The sequence below is a fragment of the Trichomonas vaginalis genome, chromosome IV (genome assembly GCF_026262505.1).
Source record: "Trichomonas vaginalis G3 chromosome IV, whole genome shotgun sequence".
Taxonomy (NCBI): Eukaryota; Parabasalia; order Trichomonadida; family Trichomonadidae; genus Trichomonas; species Trichomonas vaginalis.
In genome coordinates this window covers 31,286,524-31,303,797 of record NC_067206.1, presented here as the reverse complement: position 1 = coordinate 31,303,797, position 17,274 = coordinate 31,286,524, and the positions used below count along the sequence as shown (strand labels likewise).

General features: G+C 33.1%; 6 protein-coding genes and 1 pseudogene across 7 annotated transcripts, besides 6 other annotated features; 4 read left to right on the top strand and 3 right to left on the bottom strand.

The window, feature by feature from the left end:
- Positions 1–7,018: part of a mobile genetic element that runs on past the window's edge.
- TVAGG3_0201050 (His-Me finger endonucleases family) lies at positions 3,699–4,265 on the top strand (the record flags this gene model as incomplete). Its single annotated transcript, XM_051226305.1, has 1 exon — positions 3,699–4,265. One exon carries the CDS (start codon positions 3,699–3,701, stop codon positions 4,263–4,265), a length of 567 nt encoding a protein of 188 aa, XP_051111291.1.
- On the bottom strand, positions 4,695–5,585 carry TVAGG3_0201040 (protein of unknown function, DUF4106 family; the record flags this gene model as incomplete). Its single annotated transcript, XM_051226304.1, has 1 exon — positions 4,695–5,585. One exon carries the CDS (start codon positions 5,583–5,585, stop codon positions 4,695–4,697), a length of 891 nt encoding a protein of 296 aa, XP_051111290.1.
- TVAGG3_0201030 lies at positions 5,960–6,883 on the bottom strand (annotated as a pseudogene). The gene has a single exon. A coding segment is annotated over exon 1 (924 nt).
- A 367-nt stretch (positions 7,019–7,385) lies between the features above and the next one.
- Positions 7,386–8,237: a mobile genetic element.
- Positions 8,238–10,022: 1,785 nt separating this feature from the next.
- Positions 10,023–10,589, top strand: TVAGG3_0201000 (spectrin binding; the record flags this gene model as incomplete). Its single annotated transcript, XM_001305009.1, has 1 exon — positions 10,023–10,589. One exon carries the CDS (start codon positions 10,023–10,025, stop codon positions 10,587–10,589), a length of 567 nt encoding a protein of 188 aa, XP_001305010.1.
- Positions 10,590–10,660: 71 nt separating this feature from the next.
- Positions 10,661–11,266, top strand: TVAGG3_0200990 (protein kinase protein; the record flags this gene model as incomplete). The annotated part of the gene is made up of 1 exon (XM_001305010.1): positions 10,661–11,266. One exon carries the CDS (start codon positions 10,661–10,663, stop codon positions 11,264–11,266), a length of 606 nt encoding a protein of 201 aa, XP_001305011.1.
- A 314-nt stretch (positions 11,267–11,580) lies between these two features.
- On the top strand, positions 11,581–11,814 carry TVAGG3_0200980 (protein ubiquitination; the record flags this gene model as incomplete). Its single annotated transcript, XM_001305011.1, has 1 exon — positions 11,581–11,814. The coding sequence occupies one exon, from the start codon at positions 11,581–11,583 to the stop codon at positions 11,812–11,814; it is 234 nt and encodes a 77-aa protein (XP_001305012.1).
- A 638-nt stretch (positions 11,815–12,452) lies between these two features.
- Positions 12,453–15,077, bottom strand: TVAGG3_0200970 (glycosyl hydrolase; the record flags this gene model as incomplete). The annotated part of the gene is made up of 1 exon (XM_001305012.1): positions 12,453–15,077. The coding sequence occupies one exon, from the start codon at positions 15,075–15,077 to the stop codon at positions 12,453–12,455; it is 2,625 nt and encodes an 874-aa protein (XP_001305013.1).
- Positions 15,078–15,125: 48 nt separating this feature from the next.
- Positions 15,126–15,163: a mobile genetic element.
- Positions 15,126–15,163: a terminal%2Cinverted (terminal inverted repeat of Banshee-A3 transposon ID:TVAGG3_0200960).
- A 555-nt stretch (positions 15,164–15,718) lies between these two features.
- Positions 15,719–15,755: a mobile genetic element.
- Positions 15,719–15,755: a terminal%2Cinverted (terminal inverted repeat of Banshee-A3 transposon ID:TVAGG3_0200950).
- Positions 15,756–17,274: the final 1,519 nt, after the last annotated feature.

Below are 17,274 nucleotides of genomic sequence, written 5' to 3'. Positions count from 1 at the left end.
AAGAAATCTGAGTATTAAATTAAGTGATAAATTCGTTTGACACTACTTTAATTTTTAAATTCAAAAAATTATATGTGCTTCTTAAAATGACTCAAAAAAAATTTATTATAAAATAATATATAATATTAAAAATCCCACAACATTTTTTTACTTTACATAATCGTACTTCTTCGACGATTAATTTCCACTCAATTTCTATCGTTGACCGAACTTAGCATGCAACACACCCAGAGTAAAAAAATAATTTTTTAAAAATAAATTAACTCAAAAATTTTTTAATTTCTGTATATACTAAATTTTTCATAAATGATAAAATTAATTTTAGGGTAGAAGGTTAGATCTAACCCGATATCTAACCTCAGCCGCTTAGTGGCTCAGACCCTTTGGGTCTTTTCTCACCTTGTGAATTTTTCATAAATTTTCTTATAAAGTTGCGATAGTTGAATTCAGTAACTGAGCCTCAAGGAAGAAAACATCCTTTCCGTCTTCGGGTAACACAACGGGGCATTTATGATCGTGTGTAGAATACATATCAATCCAAAACTCTCTATTATTTCCTGATAACTTATAATATTTAATATTTGTTAATGGTGATGCTCTAGTATGACCGATAAATTCATTTTCAACCCCTTTAGCGATATTTGAATATAAATGACTTGTTTTCTGTCCCATACATTATATGTTATTATTGGTGATAACACTGTTCGTTCTTCTCCGGGTTTATAATTAAATACATTCATGAAGTCTTCATTATACTGAGAAATTTTAAAACCTATCCTAAAATCACTTTGTCTCTTTTCTGCTACTTCATTAAACGGCGAGTATATAACAAATGTGCATGTATGTGAATCATCTATTTGTTCAATAAATTCATAATGAAAGTCTATAATCTGCGGATGAATTCCTTCTTCACCTAATTTATCAAGATACACATTTAATCCTAAAGCGTTTTTGTTAAATTTCTTTTCGAAAATTTCATTAAAATCATTCATGCATTCATATAATGTTGTGTCGTCTTTGAAATATTTATATATGTGAATAGTTTGCTTAAATTCTTGTGTATCGTTTATAACAACAACTTCAAGCTCAAATTCAACCTTTCTAAATCCTCGCGTTATATACATATTTGATAAACCAATATATTTTTCATTTATATTCACAGTCCAGTCAATAGGTAGTTTAAAGGTAATTCTATTTCCATTTATTTTAACATTTTCGTCTTCAGAACTGAAAGCAACTGTTAAAGGTACTTGTCTATACATTTATTACAAACAAAAATATATCATTTATTCTTTCTTCTCAATGGAAAAGGGTCTTCGACCCTCATGAGGCTCAATGAGCCTCTTCAGCCTTTTCAGCCTTTTCCTTTTCAGCTTTTTCTTTAGCCTCACGTTCTCTTTTTGCTTTCATTCGCGGGTTCTTCTCTCTTCCTGCAGCTAATGCGGCTAACTGCTTTTCACTTAATTTCCTTTTTGGTTTTACCGGTTTTTCTTCGGCTTTAGGTGTCTTTAGTTCTGTTAATATCTGCTCACGAATTTCTTTTTTGATGGCTTCAATATCTAATTCCTGACTCATTTGATTACCGATAAAAAATTCAAAATTTAAAAATTTTATTTGAATTAAATATGAGCCTATCAAATCTGAGAGACAATCGATTATATTAAATGATGCAAGAGGAATTCAGCATCCATTATATTATGTATCAACAAGTAAAGATGGAAAAATTTATGTAAGAAAAAGACGAGTTCCATTAACGAATTCGGAAACTGATAAAATAGATATAAAACCTAAACTTGAAACAAAAGCGGAAGACAGTGAGGCTGTCAGGACAATAAAGGAAACCAGAACCTAAACCCGATGTACTTTCGATAACGAATCAAGAATTAATAGCTAAATTTGTAAATTTCATTGAAAAGCAAACGGAATCAAAAAATCCAGACCCACCAGTAAAAGAGCAGGAAACCAAAATTAATGAAGAGTTTGTGAAAAACGTAAAACATGAAATTATTGAACAAAAGAAACAAATTCCTCAACTAAGAAGAAGAGTTAGAATATTAAACTAAATAAATATTTTTATCTAACATAAAACATGCAAAACGAACAGCTTAACGAATTTACACCAGCTGAACATATCCATCAAATTCGTTCATATTTTGATGTAATCGATAATGCAATTAATATTGGTGATACTAATAGAAGATATATCGATGCAAAAATTCCATCACAACCAGGAAGCGCAAAGGATCATAACTGGGTCACATTCAATTTATCTCCGCCAGGTGAAAATATGCTAGACCTTTATAACACATTCCTTACAACTACCTATAAAAGTAAATATATCCTGGATAAAGCTATTACTGGCTCATCAATTCCAAATACTAATTCTCCAGGTTTCTTTGGCGTTTTTGATGAATCAATTTACACCATTGAAGCATATCAGTTATTAGCAAATGGAAGAGTTATTTATAGTCAGGATAACGCAAGAGAAGAAGCATATATCATTTCTAATTCACAGACTACAGAACAAATAAAGAAAGTTGATGTTTTCTCAAAAACGAGACATAAAGATGTATGGAAACGTTCTGGAACAGTTCGAACAGGTCAAATTATCTCAGGACCTTTAGTGCAGGAGCTGAAATTAATTTTGACATTAAAATAAAGATTCCATGTCGTAAATTCCTTATTCTAGAAGTTATTAGATTTATTCCTGCTTTTGCAGGCAACATTCAGTTAAAGGTTAAATTTAGTAGCGATGCATTCCAGGTAACAGCACTGCCGGTAGAAGATATTTTAGCTCATAATCCTTCTTTAATCAGTCAGGTAAAAGATAATTATGACCCACCAACTAATAAATTTGTTCCATGGAATGAACCATTCAATATGATAACAGCAGTTTCTAAATCAAATGGTGAAATTACTGTTTCAACAGTTGAACAAAGATTAACGAAGAAATCAGCTGAATTCATTGATTGCTTCATTCATCCTAAAGCATTTTCACTCGATCCAAATATTTACACTGAATTAGTCGATCATTATACATCACAAGCTTTATGTTTTCCAATTAAAGTAATGGACTGGATTCCTATGGACGGTTCGTTCAGTAAAGGTTCACCATCAGCAACTTTCACAGCAGCTTATACACCAATTAACGTTAAAAGCATTTGGGCTTTATTTAGGAAGAATGATAATTATATCGTGAATTTCGAAAATCCTCAATTTGAAACCCTTCAATTATCAATGGGCGCTTATGGAAGTATGCCAGCTGAACCCGAAAGCTCTTATGGTCCTGTGTTCTATGAAATGGTTGCTAATGCATGCAATACAAATAACGATATGATAGGATTTAATGAAGATGTGATGAGGTCGTTAATTGATGATGGAAGCGTTAAACATTTATATGTGATATACGATAACGTGGATTCCCTACGGATTTCACATTTCAACAGGGTCAAACATCAACGGCACCAATTACATATAAATTAGGTGTTAAAGCTGATGATACAAATATAAGCGAAAAATACACTGTCAAACCTTTATTAGGATTTCTTAGAAATGCTTGTTTCGCTATTCAAGTTAGACCAGCCGGCATCCCTGCTGTTAGAATTGATGATTATAATTTAGCTGCTGATGGAGGTGAAGAGTAAAAAAATAAATGTAGTTAATTTTTAATTTTCTGATTTTTTTATTTTTATAAAACGATGGAAAATAATAACTGGGAAACGTTAGTTGCTGATGAAGATTACGAAATTAACACAAAATATCCGTATCAAATAAGAAGAAAGAAAAACGGAAAGACTGTCAGTGAGTATGAAGAAAAGAATGGATATATAAGATTAACCCTTAACGGTAAAAAATATCTTAAGCATAGATTAATAGCTATTCAGTGGATTGATAATCCTGGTAGTTTTGGGGAAGTTGACCATTACGATAAAGTAAGAAATAATAATAAGATTGATAATCTACATTGGTGTTCAAGTTCTACAAATAATAGAAATAGAAGTAAAGCAAATGGAGTAGAATATAATTTCGTTGATGAAATCAGTGAAAATTCAATTACTGTTTCACATTATGGAAATCATGAATTTGAGGATTTATTTTACGACATCAATGCAGATTTGTTTTATTATTATAACGGTCGTCAGTATAAAGAACTATACATTAATGAAAACATAAATGGTTCATTATATGTTAACGTTTATGATGTTAATGGAAAAAGAACATGCATTACGTATAGTAAATTCAAACGCTTACATAATTTAATATGAAAAGTTTATTTTTGTCTTGAACGATAAAAAAATATTATTATATCATTTATGAATTGACTTCAGAACTTTAACTTTCTTATGAAAGTGTTTTTAGTCGTTATTGAAAAGTTAAACTTCTCTTCAAAACACGGAGCGGATGATTTGCATAAATCAAATGCAATTTCCTGACTACTATGAAGGGCTTCATATAATTTCATAACTGAAAACTCACTATCTTTATCATATTTTCCCTGAGGAATCATTAATCCTTTATCTTCATCATAAACGCATTGAACTGCTTCAGGAAACATTTCATTTGCTGTTAAAGCTATAACATCTTGTTTTACGCCTTTCATTCTGCAGTGAAATGCAACTTCATTTAAATCATTAGTGAGTAAATCAATGTAAGTCTTCTTTCCACAAAATATCGACTTATAAGCTAAACTTTGTTTATCTTTTGTGATTTCTGCAAAGTCGGAATGGAACTGACCTAAATTCTTTCCAATAAGTTCGCGACCATATCTCTTCTATGTTTATATGATATTTAATACCAGGGTTGTAGAAACAAGAATAGTCATTTATAGTTCGTCTGAACAGTACAAACATAGTATCTGCATGTTTCATTGCAGTTGTTAAAGCAATATCTGTTCTTGCACCTGCGGCTCCTGGATTTTGGTTTCCAACTTCACCTGCAAAGTCTTTGACAGATATTTGGTGTATAGGGAACATAAGTGGAACTGCAATATATTTGGCAGCTAAAGCATTTGAAATATCTGGGTCCAACATATAGACTGCAAGTCTGCTTTCTATTCTCTTGCATTCAAATTTTTCGCATGTGAACTTAACCGGGTCCCAAGCAGTTCCAGCAGCATTGAAATAATAGTTTACTTCATTGTTGAAGTTTGAGAAACCAAAGTCTAAGTCAACTTTGTCTTTGCAAAATTCGGCGAATGACGTTTGATTTGTTCCCTTTACGTCTGTAATAGTGAATGGGTCTTGTGTTGGTGCAATGACTAAGTTCTTTTTGCTTGGAGTAAGTTCGATAGAAATTTTTCCTGCCCAGTTTGGCAAGTATCTTAAAAACCTGAAGATGAGGAAAGATGACAAAGGAACTCTAAGTTTCAGTTTTACTTTGGTTACTGCTGCTGCAGTTTGTCCAGAAAGGTTAACATAAACTCCTGGAACGTTAGGGTCAAGTCTTCTTATTTTCTCAATAGTTGCATACTGGTCTGTTTGTTCTCTAGCTTGTGGTTGTACTGAGTTTCTCAAAGCGAACCATTCATAGTTTGCCCATGTTACTGTTTGAACTAAGTCAGAGTTAGAATATATCTTATATCCCATGAAAACTTCTGGAGCATATTGGTATCCGACATAGAAAATTCCATTGCAACCTTTCTTGTCAGACAACTTGGCAGAAGGTTTTATTTCAATGTCTTGTTCCACGTATAAGAATGAGTTGTCAATAGAAATAATATGAAACCTGTCGCAAGCAATATCTACTGTTGTTGAAGAACCTTCTCCAAACTCACCTACGTTTCCATAAGAAACAGCAGTTGTATATTTGTAAGTTCCAGGAACTATTTCTGACCTTCTAATGGCATTGTCGAATTCGTTATACCATTCGGAAACATTTCCGTTCATGGCATCCAAAACTGTTGGCGTTATATTCTGAGCGGCGTACATTTCATATGGGTAAAAATATAGAATAGTTGGATTTATATGTCATAATAGAACCCACTCGGACCAAGCTTTACTTTCTTCCTGACTGAGTTTTTAACTGAATCTTTAACTCTTCTTTTACCTTCATTGCCACTACTTTCACTAGATGAAGTTACTTCTTCACTACTTTCACTTTGTTCTACTCTTCTCTTCTTCTTTGGTGTCGCTTTTGGTAACTTGCCCTCTGCTTCAAGTTGTAGCATCTTTGCCTCATGTTCACCTAGTATGTTGTAAATTTCCCATGTCCTTTTTGCCTTTGGGCTCTGGTCGCCCATCTCAGGTAACCTATATCCTAGAAAGATTTTGTCATAGTTTGTATTTGAGTCTTCGCTTATTGTTTGCATGACTCTTTCCTGAGTTTCCGGTTCAAGCTCTTCAAACAGAGCTTGTCCATATGGAATAAGCTCGTTTCCAAATATATGTTTTTGTAGCCATTCTGGTTTTCTTTCCATGTAACCAATAATATCTTTTGTGAATGGGAAAGCTTTTACCCAACGTTTCAGTCTTGCGTCATTTATTTCTGTAGTTGGTTTTATTTTGTCATGGAACATGTTTTCAATACTAACATTTCATTTGGTACTGTCCATTTGAGTTTTCTTAAATATTCATCCCTTCTCATTTCATTGTCTGCAAAGTAAGTTTTTATGACATTTTGCAAACTTTCGTTTGCAAGGTCATGTACAATAGGTTCTCTTCCTTCTCTCTCCCTAACTTTCTTTCTAAAACTCTTCACCAAATATACCATCTCTATGGTTCTGTGTAGTTCTTTGAGATAAATGTTCTAGAACGTCAGGTGTTATATTTCCCTCAGCCATGTTCATTTCATACTGGTCCAAAATATCTGCATCTTTCATATCTTTCAATGGCATTAAAGCCGCGCTGAAAATACCCGTTATATCTGGTTCACCATTCACTTCCATTGCGTCTACAACTTCTTGGAATTGAGGTTGTAAGTTTATGAACCACCTATCCGTATTAGCTTTATGACCCCATTTCATTGTAGTTCCATAGTCTGCAGAAACAAAAGTAGGTTTGTTTCCATATTGGTTAGGTTCTGAATGAACTTTAAACAATGTTTCATTTCTATATGTTTTGTTGAAATTTAACCTTTTATTTTCACCGAGTTCAGCCAAAGATTGAACGTTATATGGTCGTAAGTAAAAAGGATTATTGTATTTGTGTACATTTTCTTTCAGTACTTCCATTCTTTGCTGAATATTTTCATCTGATGTTGGAGTCTTTTGTATGTCGGTGAACATTTTTCGATATCCTTCTACTATGTCAGCCGAATTTTTCTTAGACTCTTGGAAAGATTCTATATTCTCCTCATACTCTTGTTGAGGGTCAAGATTTTTCGGCTGTTCCAAATCTTCATCTAGTTCTGTGAAGTTAGTTTCCAAAGGAGGGACTTGTTCGTTTCCTTCAGGCTCTTCTAGCTGTTGTTGCTGAACTATTTCTTCCATGTCTGGTTGTATCTGAACTTCTTCCTGTGGAGTTTCTTGTACCTCATCTGGTGGCATTTCATATATTCCGAGACCGTTTTAACAAGTTCCCTATCTAAGTCATCCGGACTCATAAACCTTTCTTCTTTCGTTCCGTCTCTATTTTTTACGCGTTTCATGAAGAGAGTTGAATTATCATTTAGCTCTGACACCAAATATCTCGGAGTAAATTCATTCATGTCATTTGGATGATATGCTATTAAAATCATATCCTTAGCGAGCTTGTATTTTCCAGGTTTGAGATTATATCCCATTTGATGCTGAACCATAAAGCTAAATAGGTTCGGTCAGTATTTCCTTCCTTGAACTTTCTAATAGCTTCTTTATATCTGTCACTAAAGTCAAGAGTATCTGGGTAACCATAATCTTCCTTAAGCATTTTTAAGAATTCTTGGTTTCCTTTTTCTCTACTTCTTTTGTGTCTTTGCTCTGTTTGTGGTTGCTGTGCAGGGTTTTGAACTGTTGGTTGCTGTGCTGGATTTTGAACTGTTGGTTGCTGTGCAGGGTTTTGAACTGTTGGTTGTTGTGTTGGTTGTTGTTGTGGTGCTGGATTTTGAACTGTTGGTTGTTGTTGTGGTGCTGGATTTTGAACTGTTGGTTGTTGTGTTGGTTGTTGTTGTGGTGCATGCCTGTGTCTGTGTCCATGTGACGATGTAAATGTTTTAGGTAGTCCTGGTGCAGGTGCTTCTCTTGGAGGGTTTGGTGGTATATAAGTTCCACCAGCTGGCACATATGTTCCATCTGCAGCATAATGTCCTACCTGACTTTTCATTTTTAAGAAAGCATTTACTAGGTCTGTTTTGGTCTGTTGTAACTCTTTTTCTTGACTTTCCACAACAGCTGCTCTAACGGCGTCATAGGCACTTTGAACTGCCTGTCTCGTTGCTGCATCTGTTATTTTCGTCATATTTTGTGCTACTTCTCTTAACTCTTTGTCGAAACCTTCAGACTTCAGTTTCTTTCCAGATGAGAAGTCGTTCACTAGTTTCACCTTACTATGAAGAGCTTCGAAGGCATTCTTAAAGTCAGCATTCATTAAAGCTTCATTTGAACTGTCTTCATCCGCTTGTATTTTTGTCCTTATTGACCCTATAAGTTGGGCTGCTTTAGCGTTGGCTTGGGCATCTAACCAGTCATTATTAGCTTTTATAATATCTGCGCTTTTCATTGCCTTTTGCATGGCTGCGTCGTTATTTTTACTTTCTTGTGCTAAGTTTTCATACTGTACGGTTTGGTTTTGCAACTGTAAAAGTTTTTCTGCCTTTACATTTGCTTCAACTTCTTTTTTATACTCATTGCTATCCATATATGTCTTCATGGCTTTTGTTTTATCTCTTCATCTTTCAGTACTTTATATTGAGTAGTATGGTTTTTCAAATTTATAACATCTTGTTCCATTTTTGCTACTTCTGCTGCTTTTTCTGACACTTTTTTCGCATATTCCTCTGTACTTAGTTCTTTCAGTTGTTCTTCTTTCTTCTTTTCTCTACGTTTAACTCATTTAGTTTCTTTGTCTGTCTGTCATATTCTAGTTTCTTTTCGTTTTCACTTATTTGTTTCTGTATGTCTATGTTTGACTTTTGACATCTGTTATTTGATTTTTGAGTGAACTCAAATTCATTTGACTTTGAGGGTTATAAGCTGTTCCGTCTGCAGCTCCACCATAGCCTGCCATTTTCGCTAAAAGTGCCGCTCTTAAACCTCCACTCTGTGCACCAATAACTCGGTTTAAAAGCATAGGGTTGCTTGACATTTGTTGCAACATAGTGGGGTCATTCATCATTTGTTGTTGCAACTGTTGTTGTGGTGTCAGTTTTACTATTGGATGTTTCAATGCTCCCTTCCTCTTACGTATATTCTTACGTAGCTTACGTGGCATTTTAAGTGAAGTAAAAAACGGTTTTTGACAGATGTTTATATGACACTTTTTGTTCAGCACAAAAAACTACTCGGTCAAAGTGTTGTAAGTTTTGTAAAATAACCGTCCTATCTCATTCTATAATGGAGAAAAGGCTTCTCAAAGTACTTCCTTGGAACGCCTGTAACTTTTCCTGTAGCGACGATAGACCCTTACTTGTCCGGACAAAGTTATACTATTTTGAGTGCTCTACAAAAAAGTCAACGGCTGGCTCGTCCTCAGAAATTTTTTATGGGCTAGAGGGCGCAACGCGCCTGGAAGCCCTCCGAATAAAAACTTCATTTATACTAAACATCTTCGGGGCTAGAGGGCGCAACGCGCCTGGAAGCCCCACTACCTTTTTTTTTGAAATAACAAACTGAAAAGGTGTATATAAGCATTTGTGAGTTTCTGCAATGAATGTGCTACGAGAAATACTACTTGATTTGTATGAATATTTATAAGTTTTAGAGTAAATAATTGAAGAACTTGTAGCGCCTAGCATGAGGATGTTAAATGGGCAGCCAAAAGTTGCAATATTTTTGAGTGATTTAAAATTGATTCGGCTTAAGGGTCAAGGGATGTAATTGTGTTGCAAACCCAATTACCTAAGTCATAAATCTTGTGATTTCGAATAAAATGTCCTTTTTAAAATTTTTAATGTCCAAACAAGACGTTCATCCTAAAAAATATAGTGAATTGCGAAGTATCTATGAATACTTTATCAATTCATATAATGCTTTGTACCAGCTAAAAACGGAAAATGAAGAAGGAATAAACTCGATTTACAAACAAATCAAAACAGAACTAATTGAAGCATGGAAATATTCTCCAATTAAGATTATACGAGATATTTTAAGTATCATTCCGTATAATAATCGCTATACAAAGTCGTATTTATCTCTGGCCAAACAAATCTCTGATGATTATCATGTCCAAGAGGTTAACAATGTAGATCCTATTTCAAACTTCCTGTTTTATAAAGAATATGGAATTAAATTAAACAAAGCATATGATTTCAAAGAAATTAAATCCAAAAACCTCGAAATTCATACAGAAGACACAATTTACAGAGCAATTATGAATAATGATATAAAAAGATTCATCGTATTCACTGAAAGTGAAGAATTTGATAGTGATCAACGACTCAAAATAATTCTGATAAAAAATATTCATTACTTGAATTATGTTGTTACCACAGAGCAGTTGACTGTTTCAAGTTATTAAGAACAAAATTTGACTCACCAATAACTAAAACATGTCTCCAATTTTCATTTTTAGGCGGAAATCAAGAGATCATGAGTGAATGTTTGAAGTATCAAAAACCAGATGAACAATGCATGATTAATGCAATTATTTCACACAACATTGATTTTGTTTCATTCTTGATGAATGAATACAAAATGAAGATCGATTCATATTATTGTGGAATATATAATAACCTTGAAGCATTTTTTGTTTATTTCGATCAAACAAATAATTTTCATTTGTGCTTTGTTTATTCAGCGATATTTGATATTCCATCACTTTGTGAATATTTCCTTTCACTTGGTGCAGATGTCTATGACAAAAATTCGGATGGAGACACCGCTCTTCATATTGCTGCATATTATGATTTTAAAGAATTAGCCCAACTTCTTATTTCACGCCGAGCACCTATCAATGCAAAAAATAATGATAAAAGATCCCCTCTTCATTATGCAGCATATTTTAATAGTAAAGAAACAGCTAAACTTCTAATTTCACGCCGAGCGAATGTCAATGCAAAAGATGAATATGGAGAAACTCCTCTTCATATAGCAGCATATTATAATAGTAAAGAAGTAGCTGAACTTCTAACTTCACATCGTGCAGTTATCGATGAAAAAATGGAAAGGGAGATACCGCTCTTCAGATTGCAATAAAGAATAATAGTAAAGAAACAGTCGAATTTCTTCTTTCACATGGTGCAGATATCAATGAAAGATATGAAGATGGAACAACTGCTCTGCAGATTGCATTAGAAGAAAATAATATAGAAATTGCTGAAGTTCTGCTCTCACATGGGGCAGATATCAACCAAAAAAATTTCTTAAACCAAACCATTCTTTATCGTGCAATAGAGGTGAATAGTAAAGGAGCAGTTGAATTTCTTCTTTCCCATGGTGCAAATATCGATGAAAGAGATTACGCTGGAGAGACTGCTTTTCAGAGAGCATTAAAGTTATATGATAAAGCAATGGCCGAAGTTCTACTCTCACATGGAGCAAATATCAATGAAGAATGTAATTATGGAGAAACCAATCTTCATCGTGCAGCACGTGAAAATGATATAAAAACAGTCAAATTTCTTCTTTCTCATGGTGCAGATATCAATGCTAAAGATGCATTTGGACAAACCGCTCTTCAAATTGCAAAATATCATCATCGTAATGAAATAGCAGATGTCCTTATTTTGCATGGTGCAAAATAATATAGAGTTTAATAGTTTATATATGATCACATATATTATTAAACTTTCATCCGCTCAGCAATTGCGTGTCTTGCATCTTGCCCTGTACATACTTGCTGTCTTTTCTTGAAGATAAAAAGTTATTATTGATTTCTCTCTATAATTTTTTAACATATACACTTTCTAATAATCAATTAATTAGAATGTCTCATTTTTATGGTCCCTTGATTTTCATTTTCCTTTAGATAAATCAATTACATAGCATGTAATATTACTATAATTAATAGGGTTGTGTATCACCCTCTGTAAGAAGTGTGCTAAAATCACATAACTTCAAAATAAAAAGTAAATGAATAATCATTGTATTGAAATTTGATTATACTATAATATAGCACAGTATATATAAGAATGATTATATTAATATTACATATAATTATTTATTATTCAAGTAAATTTGAAATCATATTCTTCGCGTGTAAAGCTTTCTATTATCTCAAATTTTGAGAGACCGAAGCGAAGAATATGATATCAAGTTTAGTTTTCTTGATAGTGAAAAATCCAGAATGCCAAATCTTAAGGATTCATTTAAAGATTATCTGTTACATGTAAAATGTATATGTAAGAAATTATATGAGAAAAAAAAATATAATTTATATTTTTTATTGGATTGTCAATGTCCAATCATCTCTTACGAGAAGATTTGCCTTTGAAATGTCAATGACTCCATCCTCATATTCAAACTCCAACTCTCCATTCGGGCCTTTAACGGAGGAAGGCTTGGATGGATATCCAGTGATTTTGATCCTCTCAACTTTTACATCGTAATCGTCGAGGAACTTCCTGTCAAAACCGTTTGTAACAGCCTTGTTCGAAAGTTTTCCGTTTTGAAGAGTGAATTCTCTATCAACGAAGCTTCCCTTTGCGAAGTCCTCGCTTAATCCATCATCTGCGTACAGTCTACCACTGGCAAATCCATTGTTGTCGGTGGCAATGATGAGAGTGAATGGATCGTAGTGCATGAACCTCGAGGATTTCCTGATCCTGTCTTTGATTGGAACAACAGAACCTTCCCTGATCAATACTAGTGTCTGGCCATAGTTTTCAAAAGAAGCATGTGAAATTGAATACTTTTGTAAAGTTCTGAAATTGAACCAATTAACTTTTTGAGGGAGAATTATATCTCTTCCACTTTCTTGGTTTTCTTCGAGGAATGGAATGACCAAGAGGTGCTTTCCAAGCATTACTTCGTCATCGCAATCTAAGTACTTCTCGTCAGCAAAGTTTTCGCTTGAAAATTCGTAGAATAATGGTCTGACAATTGGATTTCCTGTCTGATTGGACTCGTGAGCTAATGTATACCAGTAAGGAAGCATCTTGTATCTCTCTACAACACTTTCCTTCGCTAAGTTTCTGTAATTTTCGTTCTTTATCTTATAAATTTCTCTCATATTTGCCAAATGATGGCAATGCTCTCTGAAGAAGGTATATGTCCATGCAGCAACGGAGAACCATCTGCTGAGAAGGTTTTCGTCCGGAGAATTGAAGAATCCGCCGACATCTGCACCAGTATACACTATACCAGCAATAGAATGGCTCAAAACTACTGGAACTGAGTTCTTCAAGTGGGTCCAGTCAGCCTTGTTATCTCCACTCCATACAAAAGCGTATCTGGAGCTTCCTCCGAAGAAAGATCTCGTTAAAATGAACGGTCTCATTGGTTTTGTTGTTCTTTTACGTAATCCACCCCATGTACTACTGATCATCATGTGTCCGTAGATGTTGTGGATCTCTCTTTCTTCGATATCTCCGTAATGAACTAAATCTCTTGGACATGAGTTGTCGCTTGCATCGAAAACTGATATTTCGTTCATATCATTCCATATGTATGTGTTTGGTGAGCTCGTCTTGTAGTTACTAAACTGGAAAAGTGTTTCCCACCAATTTCTTGTTTCTGGATTCATGTAATCGGGCCATGCTGAGGTTCCTGGCCAGCAGTGAGCGTTGTACTCTCCGCCGTCCTTCGTTTTCATGTAGATTCCTTTGTCTTTTCCTTGTTGATAAACCCAATATTCAGATCTGGCTTTGATATGTGGGTCAACGAGGGTAACAACGTATCTGTTATTTTTTGCAAAGAACTCGTGCATGCCTTTCGGGTCAGGGAAGTTCTTCGGATGGAATGTGAAGTATTTTCTGTCGTCTGTATGGTCTAAATCGAGCCACATGACATCGTGAGGGATTCCGTTTTCATCCATCGCTTCGGATATCTCCTGGAAGTCTCGCTGAGTCATGTATCCCCAGCGGCATTGGTGATATGCCAAACCGAAAAGTGGCGGAAGGAGTGGCCGTCCGACCAATTTTGTGAAGGAGTTGGAAATTTCAGATGGTTGGCCGAGGAAAATGTAGAAATCGATGAAGCCACCTTCGGAAATGAACCTGATATCGGAATGTGATCTATCTTCGGCATTATTGATATCAACCCAGGTCTCGGATGGATTTGACCAGTATAAACCAGCAGTTTTGTCAAGAGAATGCATTAATACAAAAGGAACTGCGCCATACATGGACATTCCGTTGCCAATTTCGAATTCGTTGATGTCAGTGTTGAAGAAACGAAGTGGATCGCCTGGTTTCGTGTTTCCTAGTGATAATGGAAGAGTATGTTGAGGAAGTCCGGATAATCTTGTTTGTTTGCCACTGAATCTGAATGACATAGCAACAGCTGTTGGACCATTCTTGAATGTATCATGGAAACCATTGAAATCATGCTCTTTGTATAAATCTGGATATTGTTCTTTATCTAGACTAGTTTCAAAAATTGCTGTATCGTTGAAGTTGACTACAACTGTTTCGCCTAAGTTATCGATAACTGTTACCTTGAATGGAGAATAGTTGACAACAAATTTTGAATTTGATGAAGAAATTGTAGCCTGAGATGCTTGTTTATCAACGGATATTGGAGCAAAATCTCTAACTGTGTTCTGATCTATTAATATTGGCTCTGTTTCTGTATCAAATCTGTTGAATGATTCTTGTTTATGTGGTTTTACTTTAATATGTAATGAATTTGATTTCAAAACAGAAATTGCTAAGTCAAGTTGTGAGAGATGATCATTATCATCAATGACTGCTGTGAAACTTTGAGAGTTAAAATTAACATTTTCTGGTTTAATTGACCAATGTTGAGCATCGATATCTCTATTGCGAAGACAGAAAGGTGATTGATCGCAACGACGATATTTTTCTGGCTTCACTGAGCAAGAAAAAGAAAATAATTGAAACAACATTTGGATATAAAAGTCACTTTTTCTAAAACAATAAAATGCGAACATATTTGTTGTAAACAGAAATTCATCAAAAGTGACACCTCAGAAAAGCTAAAATATTGAATTTTTGGAACTTTTGATAGAGCACGTTTTTAAATATTAATTTAAGTAAATGTATATTTTGTAAAGATTCTTTTTAATAAAAAAATAAAATTTTGAAGAAGAACACAAAATCTTCTGAAAAATAATATCACATAAACTCATATTATTTTCTAATATATAACTATTTTATATAAAAATCAAATTCAATGATCTTAAAAGCGAAGGATAAACCTCAAAATTTACGAATATAATGAGTGGGAATATAATGCTTATCTATCATAAAACCATATGAAATATTCCCACTCATTATATTCGTAAATTTTGAGGTTTATCCTTCGCTTTTAAGATCATTGAATTTGATTTTTATATAAAATAGTTATATATTAGAAAATAATATGAGTTTATGTGATATTCTTTTTCAGAAGATTTCATTCTATATGCCTATGAAAAGTACTCTCAAAACTAACTTTTCCTGATTATAATTAAATCTAGAATATTGTATTATGCTTAGTATTATTTCATTTTTCTCATTCAATTTAGAATTTACAAATGTCAAAAAATTGAGAGCTGTCACTTTTGATGAATTTCTGTTTATTACATATTTAAAAAATATTCTGAATAAGGTTTAGGTTGACTGTATATGATCATTTTATAGAGCGAATAGTATAAAAAGGTACATTCACGAAAAGTGACACCCCTCTTCTTTTTTCCTAGGGTTACTGATCGCTTCCTTTCTGCTCGCCATGCCAGAAATGAAAGAAATGATTGATGCAGAATAATTTATTACTCCAATTGGCAACTATCTTGTAATATACAATTAGTTGCATTGTCAGTTATTCTCCAGCATTATTCAATTTAAGTTCAACCTCGTTAATTTAAATCATATTGCAGCTATACCCTCGCGTTGAGATAAGAACAAGATTACACATGCTAAAATCCCACATTAAAAATCGAAATTTTGCAACTCCAAAATGCAACGACAGAATTCCTCGTAATTTTGGTTTTTTACTTACCTTATGATACATATTCAAATTACTTGAATATAGAAAAAGTTACTAAGATTTGAGGAAATTTTTGCAATAATAAATTAAAAATCGGTTTTATTATATAAGTTACTTATGAATTAAAATTACCTCTATAATTAGTGTACAGTGCCTCACATAATCTTTGGATATTTCTGATTTCAAATTTATACATTTTGATTGGAATATTCATAACTCAAAACTAGATGATAATTACTACATTTATGCGAATACAGTACGTATCCATTCATCTATTTACTTGTTGTTGTTGAAATAAAAACATTATTATTTTACTATCTTAAAATAAGAATTTTGTTGTGTTATTAATATTTTTATCAAAAATGATGACATTATATCAACCATTAAATGAAGTTTTATCAAATTCGATATCAAAATCAAAAATCAGATGTTTTTTATGAGTAAAAACGTGTTAATTAGGCGATTTGACTAATTATACATTACATTTATTTTCCAAATTTTTTTTGAAATTGATTTTTTCAAGAGAAAAATTAATTTTTTGATTTTCATTTTTGAATTTTTGAATTTTTTTTGGAATTTTGAGTTGATCAATTAAGCAGAATGAGTTATGGGAATGCTTTAAACATCTCACAATGTGATGAATTAAAGATGAATCTTAAAAAATTACTTTAAATCACAAAATCATCCTTATTATCATTTGTTCAAAAAGGATAGTACTAAGTATTGATAAACCATGATCTATATTAGTAAAATACTTGAATAAAAAGTATAAAAGTAAAGTTTTTATTCGTTTTTATATTAAATTTAAACGAAAACATGTTTCATATTAATATCTTAGTCGACAGATGAGATTTTATTCGTATTTGTTAGCATTCAGTAGACATTCTAATATTGAATTTTAAATTTTACTTAAAATTATTAATAAATGTGAGGTTTTGCTTCGATTTCTGATTAATTTGATTAAATTGTCTCGACATGCATCTTGAATAATATCGTTTCTTGAGGAACTCCAAGATTTTCAAGAGACTTCTTGCGATATTTGATAAATGATAAGAACTCTCATTTACGAAAAAAGGTTTATTGAATATAAAATATTTCTGTAATGACTCATTTTC